Raw genomic sequence first — 12989 nt, 5'->3', positions numbered from 1 at the left:
CTTTAGCCATCAAGCTCCTGAACCAGAGGGGATAACTTCACTCACACCAACACTATGATTCCACAACCTTTGGACTCGCTTTCAAGGACTCTACAACTCAAGTTATCAATGGTGCTCCTGTAAAAATTGGTTAAGATGTGAGAGGTGGGGGGAGGGGGAGCCTCACTCACCTCATTCTTCTCAAGAAGTGGAGACACCGTTGTGCTTTCTTGACTGAAGAGATGGTATTGAGTGACCAGGTGAGATCGTCCATTATGTGCATTCCAAGAAACTTGGTGCTCCTAAGTTTCTCCACAGGGCAGCCATTTAAGTGCGGTGAGAAGTGGTCAGCCTGCTTATTCCTAATGTCCACAATCATCTCTTTGGTCTTGTCCATGTTGAGATGCAAGTTGTTGTGCTCGCACTATTCTACCAGCCGCTGTCTGTCCTCTCTATGCTGTCTCATCGTTGTTGCAGTAAAATGTAGAAACCAGGTAAATACTGCTTAGTCCTTAGATATAAATGTTAGAGTTCTTTTATTTTTTTTTAAATTTTCCTTTTTTTTTAGTTTTTACGAATGATGAGTTCTGGAAAAGCTCAGCTGAAACCGACACCAGCATTTCTTCTGAACAAGGTACTCAGGTGACTGCAGTAGAACAAAATCAAGCTGCAGTTTGAACCAGCTTTTTTAAAATGATGCTTCCAAATTGCAGCATCCGTTCTCCAGAATACTTTTATCAACCTTTACTAGTGAACAAAGCACATGTGTAAATACAAATGTCAACTTGCTAGCACTTGTGCAGAGCATCAGATGCAGCCCAAGAGTTTGAATTTAACAAAAGGCAGCCAGATATACATCTGTTGTCAGCTGCAAGGCAATAAAATAATAAATTTGTAGTCTGTTTTATATATGTATGTGAAAAGTATTACTGTGTACATGTAAGATATTATTAAGTCAGATACAATCAAGAGTATTGTGTAAATAAGACAGTTATATAGCAATTTGGTTAACTTGCAACTTTAAGAGATAAATTACAAGAAACAGTTTCAATATTTACCTAAATGAAAACAATCAATAAGTATGGCTTATTTATAACTCTAGCATTCTATACTGTATATCAAATATATTTTTCACTGTGATGTTTTGGCATTTGTGCTCTATGACCTGCAACAATTATTAAATATTTTCACTGATTAAATTGCAATTTGTCCATGCTTGGGCCTGTACCATTGTTTTGCCCAATATCTTGTGTCTGGGTTAGATATAACTAAATATAATTTACACATTCCACTGTTCCACAAATGAACCAAAGCAGAGAATGATGCCCTAATTCACAAGCTGCTGACTGTATCTTCCACCAATCACCTGGGCAGTATTTGCAAACAAAGTTTAGTTCTAACAATGTATGGCTGGTTTAATCATTATACATGCTGATGTCATGGCCAAGAGAGCTCACCAACGCCTGTACTTCCTCAGGAAGCTAAAGAAATCTGGCATGACCCATTGATCCTTGTCACCTTTTATTGACGCACCATGCAAAGCCGCCGATCTGATGCAGTATGGCTTGGTGTGGCAGCTGCTCTGCCCATGACCATAAAAATCTTCAGACACTTGTGAACACAGTTCAACGCATCACAGAAACCAGATTCCTATCGATGAACTCTATCTACACTTCTCACTGCCTCAGTAAAGCAGCCAGCACAATCAAAGACCGACCCACCGTGGACATTTTCTTTTCTCCCCTCTCCCATTGGCAGAAAGTATAAAATCCTGAAAGCACATACCACACGGCTCAAGGACAGCTTCAATCACCCTGTCGTCAGACTTTTGAGCAGTAAACTGGACTCTTAACCCGACAACCTACCCTGTTAATCATCGTGCATCTGTGTCGAATTATAGTTTTATTTATTATTATTTCAGAGGTTGTTTAAAAGTTACCAGATCACCCACTTCAAAAGAAAACCAAAATTGTTGGTGGCCGTTTGTATGATCACACACGTGAAAGAAATAGAGTGGTATGTGTTTGTTTCTTTTCAATTTTCTAACCATGTTTACAAATCATATCTCAACATTTTGCAGATTTGAACCTTTTCCAAGCCATAAAACATCTGTTCCCAAAATGATCTAAGCTAAATGCCAGTTGTGATACTGCATTAAATTACTCCACCCATCTCCAAGGAGGGAGTCAAAAGCGTTGCTACACTTCCCTTACCAAGGACTTTCTCCCTTCTTTTTTCTCTTTAAAAGGATGTGAGTTTCCCAGAATAGACAAATATTTTTCATGTAAACCATCTGCACTCCAAAACCAAATGCTTATCTGGAACTTTGTGTTCCACTCACATCACTTTTTAATATGTATTCAAATGAATTTGAGAGCTGAAAATTGAATTGATGCAATAGATGTGGACACATTCTTGTAGAGTCTGTATGGTGGAATATCTGTATTAAGGCCAGCCTGATCAGCAATGCACTTCTTTCAGAGAGAGGGCAAGAGTCACTGCTCACTGGATAAAAAATGTTAGCCTCATATACCAGTGGCTTTGGGAGTAGCAGCTAATAGGATGAAAGTGAACAATGGCCTTAGGTTGTGTGAAGGTTGTTTTCTTTTCTGTCATATTTACTTGACAATTGCATGAATCTTTGTCTAACATTAAAGATGTATCCTTTCATTGTCTCAAAATGTAAGCATTGTCATTGTCATGGGCAGTTTTGTACTCCATACCATGCTTTTGCTGTTGTATACAGCATCATATTTAGAGTATGTCTTACAATCCTTGGAAATACTGTACAAACTCTGCCCCCAAGAAGGATGAAAAAAAAATTTTGACATGCTCTGCATTTAGCTAAAAGTAAATATTTTTAAATGTATGAAATAATTAAAAAAAAGAAAATCCATAAACATATTGCCACACTTAATAAAATAGGAAAAATACTTGTACTTCATTGCAACCATTCTTCTCCAAGGTAATGAATGCTTGAGCAATCTATAGTTTCTGTTACAAAGAGCTTATTAGCACCGGCTGCAGAAGGAGTAGAGAGAATTATGAAAGGCCAACCTTAAGTCAGCAACGAGAATAATAATGATTGCCTAAAAGTGGATAATGTTTTAAGTTGAATTTCTTTTGTGATTTGTCACAAAACTAGATTTAAATAAGAGTGTGATATCCAGGTATGCATACCCTTCAGAGTTTTGTGAATGAATTTATCACATCATTCCCTGATCTTAAATTTCTCAATATCTGCTGTGATAATTTTTTGTCATGCGTTGTAATCATTGTAATCATGTCATCATTGGCCCATTATCGACAGATTGATTTTCAGACATATTACAATTTTGATCTCTGTGTGGCTAATGGTGTGGTAGAGACAATGGTTTCTATTTAAAAACAAACATGATTTCCAAGAATTGCACTTGGTATCATCTGGAGATGGGAATTTTAAAATACAAGAACATAAACAGAAAAAGAGTTGGTCTTTCAGCCCCTTGTATCTACTTCACCATTCAATTATAGATTAGATTAGATTATGAGAACACTCAGTCCTCGTTTATTGTCATTTAGAAATGCATGCATTAAGAAATGATAGTGTTCCTCCAGTGTGATATCACAGAAACACAGGACAGACCAAGACTAAAACTGACAAAAACCACATAATTATAACATATAGTTACAACAGTGCAAAGCAATACCGTAATTTGATAAAGAGCAGACCATGGGCACGGTAAAAAAAAAGTCTCAAAGTCCCAAAAGCCTCATCATCTCACGCAGGCGGCAGAAGGAAGAAACTCTCCCTGCCATGAACCTCCAAAGCGCCGCAAACTTGCCAATGCAGCACCCTGGAAGCACCAGCCGACTCTGAGTCCATCCAAAAACTTCGACCCTCCGACACCGAGCACCATCTCTGCCGAGCACTTTGACCCCACCCCAGCCGCCGAGCATCAAGCAAAGCCGAGGACTTGGGGCCTTCCCCTCCGGAGATTCTGGACCACACAGTAGCAGTGGCAGCGAAACAGACATTTCAGAAGTTTCACCAGATGTTCCTCCGTGCTCTCAAGTCTGTCTCCATCAAATCAGAATTGTGCACAGCACCCTACTTGACAGATAACAGATATCATTCACCGGAAAAGCCGCTGCACGCTGCGTCGCGCCACCATCTCCTCTCCTGTGTTTGATTTTATTTATTTAGTGATAGAGTGTGGAGTAGGCCCTTCCAGCCTTTCAAGCAACCCCACAAGCCCAATTAACCCTAATCTAATCATAGGACAATTTACAAAGTCCATTAACCAACCCCATACATCTTTGGACTATGGGAGGAAACTGGAGCACCTGCAGAACACCCACACACTCCACAGGGAGGACGTACCCGAGAGTCCTTACAGAACAGCAGTAGAATTGAACTCCAAATTCAGGGTCACTGCAAGATGCAGTAGTGTTGCGTGAACCGCTACATTACCATGGCGCCCAAGGGATCTTTTACCCCTGCATCACTTTTTTTTAAACAGAAAACTCATATTCCATGATTTCTTTAATTTCCAGAAATCTGTCGATCCATCTTGAAAGTGCTTAATGACAAAGCCTCACAACCATCTTTGAAAGAGAACCTCAAAGATTCGGTAAACTCTGGTGAAGAAGTTCCTTCTCATCTCAGTCTTAAGTAACACTGTATCCTGAAACTGTAATCCCTGATTTGGGAAACACGAGCCATAAACATCATCTATGCATTTCCCCTTCATGACCCTGAAGAATGCTGTAAGGTTTAGGTCTGCCCTGCATAATCTCTCCACATTTGCAGTCCTACGATAGCAAGTACATGTTTTCATTGTTAGGGAGACTGGATCTGTACATAGCATGATAGATGCAGCCCCAAGGCTTTTTTTAAAATTACGTTGACATTTATGATATGATTATGATTATGAGGACACGCAGTCCCCTTTTATTGTCATTTAGTAATGCATGCAATAAGAAATGATAAAAATGTTTTTCCAGAATGATATCACGAAAACACATGACAAACCGACTTAAAAGCTAACAAAAACCACATAATTATAACATATAGTTACAACAGTGAAAAGCAATACCGTAATTTGATAAGAACAGACCATGGCACAGTAAAAATCTCAAAGTCTCTCGAAAGTCCCATCATCTCACGCAGACAGTAAACCTCCAACTTGCCGATGCAGCATCCCGGAAGCATCCGAGCACAGTCCGACTCCAAGTCCGTCCGAAAAACTCCGAGCCTCCGACCACCTCTTCAACACCGAGCACCATCTCTGCTGAGCGTTTCAACCCTGGCCCCGGCAACAGGCGATACGCAAAGCCAAGGATTTGGGGCCTTCGTCTCCAGAGATTTTCGATTGCACAGTAGCAGCGGCAGTGAAGCAGGCATTTCAGAAGTTACTCCAGATGTTCCTCTGCGCTTCTCACGGCTGTCCCCATCAAATCCGGATTGATACACGGCCCCCCTAGTTACACATATCGATATTCATTCGGAACGGCCGCGCGCACCATTTATCCTTGTACCCAAATTTTTACCCTTGTACCCAAATCTTCCAAGAAAGGAGATACTCTTCCCCTTCCTGCTTACTACATCCAGATTAACTTTAAATAATAGTGTACAATGATGCACAATTCCTCTGAACACCAACACCTTTCAACTTTTTGCAATTCAAACAATACTCTGGTTTTCTACTTTTTTTGTCAAAGTAATTGCTCTCACATTGTTGCTTATTTCATCTGCATTTCTTTGCCCTTTCATAGTATGTCCATGTCCTTCTGAGGTCTCTTGGCATCATCCTCACAACTTCCAACACTACCCAGCATTGTACTTCCACAAACTTGTTAAACTTGATCTCATCTAAATCATTCGTATAGATTGTGAATAATTGGGGCCCTTGGAATATGCTTGTGATATAACATTCAAAAATAACCCATTTATTCTCTTTGTTAACCCAACCTTCAATCCAATATTTTAACCCTCACCTCATGTGCTCCAATATTTTTAATAACCTTATTTTGCATCTTAGGGAAGGCTTTAAATTCCAAAAGTACCACATGAAATGCTTTTCCCCTCATTCTGTTATTTACAACCTCAAAAATCTCTTATGATACCTTTTTTCCCTCTTTCATGACTTCATATTGACTCTACCCAATCCTAACATTATTTTCTGCCCAGTTACTACTTCCTTAATAATTGATTCCAGAATTTTTCTCACTTTGATGAAGGGCTAAGTGGTCTTGTTATGTCTTTCCTGGTGTGATTTGTTTATCTCTAATTACTGGATCTCATTACTTAATTGTAAATTCACAGCTATTGTTGATTACTCATTATTAAGCAATTAGCTTCATCATCAGGTCAGCCATTTTGTATCATTTGTACCTGGGCTAATAGGTCTGCTGTTCTCCAATTTATCTATCCCTCCTTTCTGAGGTAATGGGTTTAAGACTATAAGATATAGGAGCAGAAGCAGGCCATTCGGCCCATCGGGTCTGCTCCACTATTCAGTCATGGGCTGATCCAATTCTTCCAGTCATCCCCACTCCCCTGCCTTCTCCCCATACCCTTTGATGCCCTGGCTAATCAAGAATCTAGCTATCTCTGCCTTAAATGCACCCAATGACTTGGCCTCCATAGCCACTTGTGGCAACAAATTCCACAGATTTACCACCCTCTGACTAAAGTAATTTCTCCGCATCTCTGTTCTAAATGGACATCCTTCAATCCTGAAGTCGTGCCCTCTTGTCCTGGACTCCCCCACCATGGGAAATAACTTTGCCATATCTAATCTGTTCAGGCCTCATTCTCCTGAACTCCAGGTAATACAGCCCCAGAGCTGCCAGATGTTCCTCATTAAGTAAACCTTTCATTCCTGGAATCGTTCTCATGAATCTTCTCTGAACCCTCTCCAATGTCAGTATATCCTTTAGAAACATAGAAAACCTACAACACAGTACAAGCCCTTCGGCCCACAAAGTTGTGCCAAACATGTCCCTACCTTAGAAATTACTAGGCTTACCCATAGCCCTCTATTTTTCTAAGCTCATGTACCTATCTAAAAGTCTCTTAAAAGACCCTATTGTATTTGCCTCCACCACTGTTGCCGGCAACCCATTTGATGCACTCACCACTCTCTGAGTAAAAACTTACCCCTGACATCTCCTCTGTACCTACTCCCCAGCCCCTTAAACCTGTGTCTTCTTGTGGCAACAATTTCAGCCCTGAGAAAAAAGCCTCTTGACTATCCACACGATCAATGCCTCTCATCATCTTATACACCTCTATCAGGTCACCTCTCATCCTCCGTCGCTCCAAGGAGAAAAGGCCAAGTTCACTCAACCTATTCTCATAAGGCATGCTCCCCAATCCAGGCAACATCCTTGTAAATCTCTTCTGCACCCTTTCGATGGTTTCCACATCCTTCCTGTAGTGAGGCAACCAGAACTGAGCACAGTACTATACTCCAAGTGGGGTCTGACCAGGGTCCTATATAGCTGCATCATTACCTCTCACCTCCTAAATTCAATTCCATGATTGATGAAGGCCAATACACCATATGCCTTCTTAACCACAGAGTCAACCTGCGCAGCTGCTTTGAGTGTCCTATGGACTCGGACCCCAAGATCCCTCTGATCCTCCACACTGCCCGGAGTCTTACCATTAACGCTATATTCTGCCATCATATTTGACCTACCAAAATGAACCACTTCACACTTATCTGGCTTGAACTCCATCTGCCACTCTCAGCCCAGTTCTGCATCCTATCAATATCCCGCTGTAACCTCTGACAGCCCTCCAACCTATCCACAACACCTCCAACCTTTGTGTCATCAGCAAACTTACTAACCCATCCCTCCACTTCCTCATCCAGGTCATTTATAAAAATCACGAAGAGTAAGGGTCCCAGAACAGATCCCTTAGGCACACCACTGGTCACCGACCTCCATGCAGAAAATGACCCATCTACAACCACTCTGCCTTCTGTGGGCAAGCCAGTTCTGGATCCACAAAGCAATGTCCCCTTGGATCCCATGCCTCCTCACTTTCTCAATAAGCCTTGAATGGGGTACATTATCAAATGCTTTACTGAAATCCATATACACTACATCTACTGCTCATTCTTCATCAACGTGTTTAGTCACATCCTCAAAACATTCAATCAGGCTCGGAAGCCATGACCTGTCCTTGACAAAGCCATGCTGACTATTCCTAATCATATTATACCTCTCCAAATGTTCATAAATCCTGCCTCTCAGGATTTTCCCCATCAACTTACCAACCACTGAATTAAGACTCACTGGTCTGTAATTTCCTGGGCTATCTCTACTCCCTTTCTTGAATAAAGGAACAACATCCACAGCCCTCCAATCCTCTGGAACCTCTCCCATCCCCTTTCTAAAACAAGGAGCCCAAAACTGCACACAATACTCCGTATGGTCTCATGAGTGCCTTATAGAGCCTCAACATCACATCCCTGCTCTTATATTCTACACCTCTAGAAATGAATGCCAACATTGCATTCGCCTTCACCACCACCAACTCAACCTGGAGGTTAACCTTTCGGGTATCCTGCACGAGGACTCCCAAGTCCCTTTGCATCACTGCATTTTGAATTATCTCCCATCTAAATAATAGTCTGCCTGTTTATTTCTTCCACCAAAGTTCATGATCATACACTTTCCAACATTGTATTTCATTTGCCACTTCTTTGCTCATTCCTCTAAACTACCTAAGTCTCTCTGCAGGCTCTCTGTTTCCTCAACACTACCCATTCCTTCACCTATCTTTGTATCATCAGCAAATTTAGCCACAAATCCATCAATCCCATATTGACATATATCGTAAAAAGCAGTGGTCCCAACACGGACCCCTGTGGAACTCCACTAGTAACCGGCAGCCAGCCAGCCAGAATAGGATCCCTTTATTCCCACTCTCTGTTTTCTGCCGATCAGCCAATGCTCCATCCATGCTAGTAACTCCCCTGTAGTTCCATGGGCTCTTACCTTGTTAAGCAGCCTTATGTGCGGCACCTTGTCAAAGGCCTTCTGAAGATCCAAGTACATCACATCTACTGCATCTCCTTTGTCTACCCTGCTTGTAATTTCCTCAAAATATTGCAGTAGGTTAGTCAGGCAGGATTTTCCTTTCAGGAAACCATGCTGGCTTTTGCCTATCTTGTCATGTGTCTCCAGGTAATCCGTAATCTCATCCCTAACAATCGATTTCAACAACTTCCCAACCACTGATGTCAAGCTAACAGGTCTATAGTTTCCTTTCTGCTGCCTCCCACCCTTCTTAAACAGCAGAGTAACATTTGCAATTTTCCAGTCATCTGGTACAATGTCTGAATCTAGCGATTCTTGAAAGATCATTGTTAATGCCTCCGCAATCTCTCCAGATACTTCCTTCAAAACCCGAGGGTGCATTCCATCAGGTCCAGGAGATTTATCCACCCTCAGACCATTAAGCTTCCTCAGCACCTTCTCAGTCGTAATTTTCACTGCACATACTCTCTGACACTCTTGAATGTCCGGTATACTGCAGAAGTCTTCCACTGTGAAAACTGATGCAAAATACGCATTCAGTTCCTCTGCCATCTCTGTCTGTCTCATTACAATATCTCCAGCATCATTTTCTATTGGTCCTATATCTACCCTCAACTCTCTTTTACCCTTTATATACTTAAAAAAGATGCCACTCTATTCTAGAATCTGTCAATTTTTTAAAGATTGTATTTAGTGTATCTAGATTGCCAACTTTTTCAAAACTTTGTCCTGAGTATTTATAAGCCTTCAGTCCCATTAATTTTTTCCAATTTTTTTTTAAACTAATGCTGGTTTCTTTTAGCTCCGTGCTCATGCTGGACCTTTGGTTTACAGCTTCCAGGTTGGGAAGAACGATAGAGTCAGGTACTGTCTAGGCGATTTAAGACGTATCTGGATGAGCACTTGATTCACCCAATCACAGAAGGCGAAGGACCAAGCGCTGGTAAATGGGATTGGTATGGATGGGTTCTTTAGGATAGTAATGGAAATGATGGGCTGAAAACACTGATTCTTTATCACTCTGAGGTTTTCTGTGGCTTCCATAAAGGCAGATACAAAATACTGCAATTATCTCCCATTTATTTTCCATCACAATTTCTCCCATTTCTGTACACTCACATTAATTTTCACTAATCTCATTCCTTGTATGTAACTGTATTCATCTGGTTCAATACAAGCCATTTAAAAGCATATTCTGAAGAACTCAGGAAATGCAAAATGATGAAACCTGCTATTCTAATTCTCGTATAACAAGAAAATGAGAAGAACAGAAGAACGTTGCAAGAATCTCAGACTATGCATTGTTCATTCCCTGGCAGGCATTTTCATTGAGATACATTTTCAAGGTCGAGGTTGACCAGAAACCAAAAGCAGAAAATGTTGGAAATATTCAACAGGTCAAGTATCATATGTGGTGTGAGAAACTGAGCTGATGTTTCAAGTTGAAGATATTCTGTCAGAATTAAAGGAAAAATGAAATTACTGGGAAAGGAGGGTGAATAGGGAGAATATAGGAAGGTCTGTGCTGAGGTGGAGACCATGTCAGATTAAATGATGGTGAAGATGTAGACTGAAAGGGGAAATCAAGGCTAGTGAATGACAATGCTTATGCCTTAGGGGCATGTAAATAAGAAAAATTGAACAAAATCTGAAATTTTCAGAAGATAAGCAAATGAATGCTTTAAATTGATATGCTGAATCGTTGAATTTAATGTTGACTGTGGAAGACTATAATGTTATATTAATATTAAAAAATAAATAATATTTTTGGAAACAGCTTTAATCTTTCAATACTGGGTGTGTGAGAGGATGAAGGGAAACATACATTTTTGCTTACAGCCTGTTTATATTACTTATTCCCTACAATTTCCATATCTCAAGCATTTCAAAATCTGCACAATTAAATAACATCAGCATTTTAAAACCTATTTTCTGCAATAATTTAAAGCACCATGTGAAACATGGATAACCAACAACCTAGATTTATCCACTAAAGCAGTAGTCATGGTTATCATATGAGTTGATGGGGCAAAGCCAGGAAAACTTATCCAAGTGGTGGTTGCACCCAGATTTTGCTCAGTTGAGATATCCTCCTTTTGTGACAACCAAGCCAACTCTAAGCAACTGAGCTGTTGCATCTGGAAAGTCGCCCTCTCCTGTTCGCTGCTACAACTACAACCATCAGTTCTGAACATCCTGGGCTTGCTGGCACATGGGACCTATTTCCTATGGTAATTAAATTCTTTGACCAAGATGCTACGGTGACCATCAGGCAACACCTTGTGTTTTGCTCAATGCAGTCATAACTCTACAATAATTGAGAAGTTATACCTGAACTTCCTGTAGTGGTTCTTACAGTGAACAGTTTTTCAACAAGTTACAGCTAATAAGCAGGTTTTATTTATTAAGTTATTAGATGCGTACATCCTGGCAAAACCAACATATATTGGCCATCTATGTCTTGTCAATTCAGAGACAATTAACTCAGCTGCATAAATGGCTCCACATTCAAAAGCAGGCTTTCCTTAAGCACCATGAATGCACCAGATCGACTTTTAAGACAATCCCATAGTTCCATAATCACGATTATTGATATAGGATCTGAATTTCAGAAACTGGATACACACAAACCTATTTGACCTATGTACATGAAGTACAATTTAAATATCTACAGAGAATCATAGAATCTTTATGACACTGAAGAAGGCTATTTTGCCCTTAAAAACTGTGCTGGCTCAGTAGAGGTAATCTGTCAGATTTATTGAGCTTTTTTTCCCTCCCCCACAAGCCTGAAAGTTAGCTTCTCTCAAACACCTATCCCATTCACTGTTGAAAGCTAAGATTAATTCTGTTTCACTGCCCTTATAGACACTGACTATGCTGTACACAGAACCCTGCATCCCCTTTGCACCTTTTGCCCAAAGTTCTGTCTGTGGTAAATCAAAATTTAAAATGGTAAACACATTTGGCAATCAGGCAGTGTCTATGGATAAAAAGAGTTAATATTTTAGGTCAGAGATCTTTCTTCAGAAGTGAGAAGACAAGTTACAGCAATGGCGGAGGTAAGAAAGGAACGTTAAGGGAACTTCTTAGGGTGATGAGAGGGTAGTCTAAATTCTCTAAATGCTAATAAGTTACAAGAGATTTTGGAAAGCAATAAAACAGAGGAATGTAAAAAAATTTCTAAGTGCATATCAGGGCTGTTGTTGAAAACTGAAAATGTCCAGAAGGTCGGCTCCTGTCTGTGGAGAAAGAAGACAAGCGAATTGTTGTTACAAATAGATAACCTTAGAACAGAACTGGCCATTTCTGATACAATCAGGTAAAGCAGGTTGTCTGAAATTATTGAATACAATATTCAGCCCTGAGGTATGCTACGTGTCCAGCGGATGTTGAGGTACTTTGTTGGGACGGTATACAGAAAGAGGTTTATGGCCCCTGTCTTCAAACCTGCCCTATTTGGCTGATGTATTAAACTCGCAAATCAAATCTTGCCTGGAATGTCATTGCTCCAAATCAAAGAACTCCAGCTTCCCCAGCTGAACCTGGGACACATCTCTTAAATCAGCTCCTTAAGCAGTACATTACCATATCAGTGCTTGCTCCTTTGGCTAGTACAATTTCTAGCTCACATTAACAGTTATGCAAGTGATGTCAAGATTTGGTTTTATTTAATGTAATTATTTCTTGTGTTATTGTATGTTTATTGTCTTTCCCAAGAGAAACAAACAGTCTTTTCAAGTGGCTACATTTATCGTTATGGTACTGTTAAAATATGCATATATTCAATTGAACCAACACCGGATAAAAGGGGGTGCTGTTGTGCGGCGGACTGGCCTCTAACTTGCTGAGGCCCGGCGGCAGCTCTCAGTCACTTCCTCTTACTTAACCCTTGAAAAGGACCCCACTCCAGACCATCAGAAAATTGTCTCAGTTACCATCACTAACCTCACCAACACTCGAGAGCTCCC

General features: G+C 40.5%; 1 protein-coding gene across 1 annotated transcript in view; it reads left to right on the top strand.

Moving 5' to 3' along the window:
• The window catches only part of carm1l (coactivator-associated arginine methyltransferase 1, like), a 66538-nt gene extending 63753 nt beyond the window's left edge, over positions 1-2785 (top strand). Inside the window, exon 13 of the mRNA XM_063068985.1 lies at positions 548-2785. Within this exon, the coding sequence (XP_062925055.1) occupies positions 548-560 (13 nt within the window). The 3' untranslated portion in view covers positions 561-2785. The remainder of the gene's footprint in view (positions 1-547) is intronic.
• The last annotated feature ends 10204 nt before the right edge of the window (positions 2786-12989 follow it).

Source organism: Mobula hypostoma, chromosome 16, assembly GCF_963921235.1.
Source record: "Mobula hypostoma chromosome 16, sMobHyp1.1, whole genome shotgun sequence".
NCBI classification, from domain to species: Eukaryota; Metazoa; Chordata; class Chondrichthyes; order Myliobatiformes; family Myliobatidae; genus Mobula; species Mobula hypostoma.
Note: the sequence above shows the minus strand (reverse complement) of the source record. Positions and strands in the feature narration are given on the sequence as shown.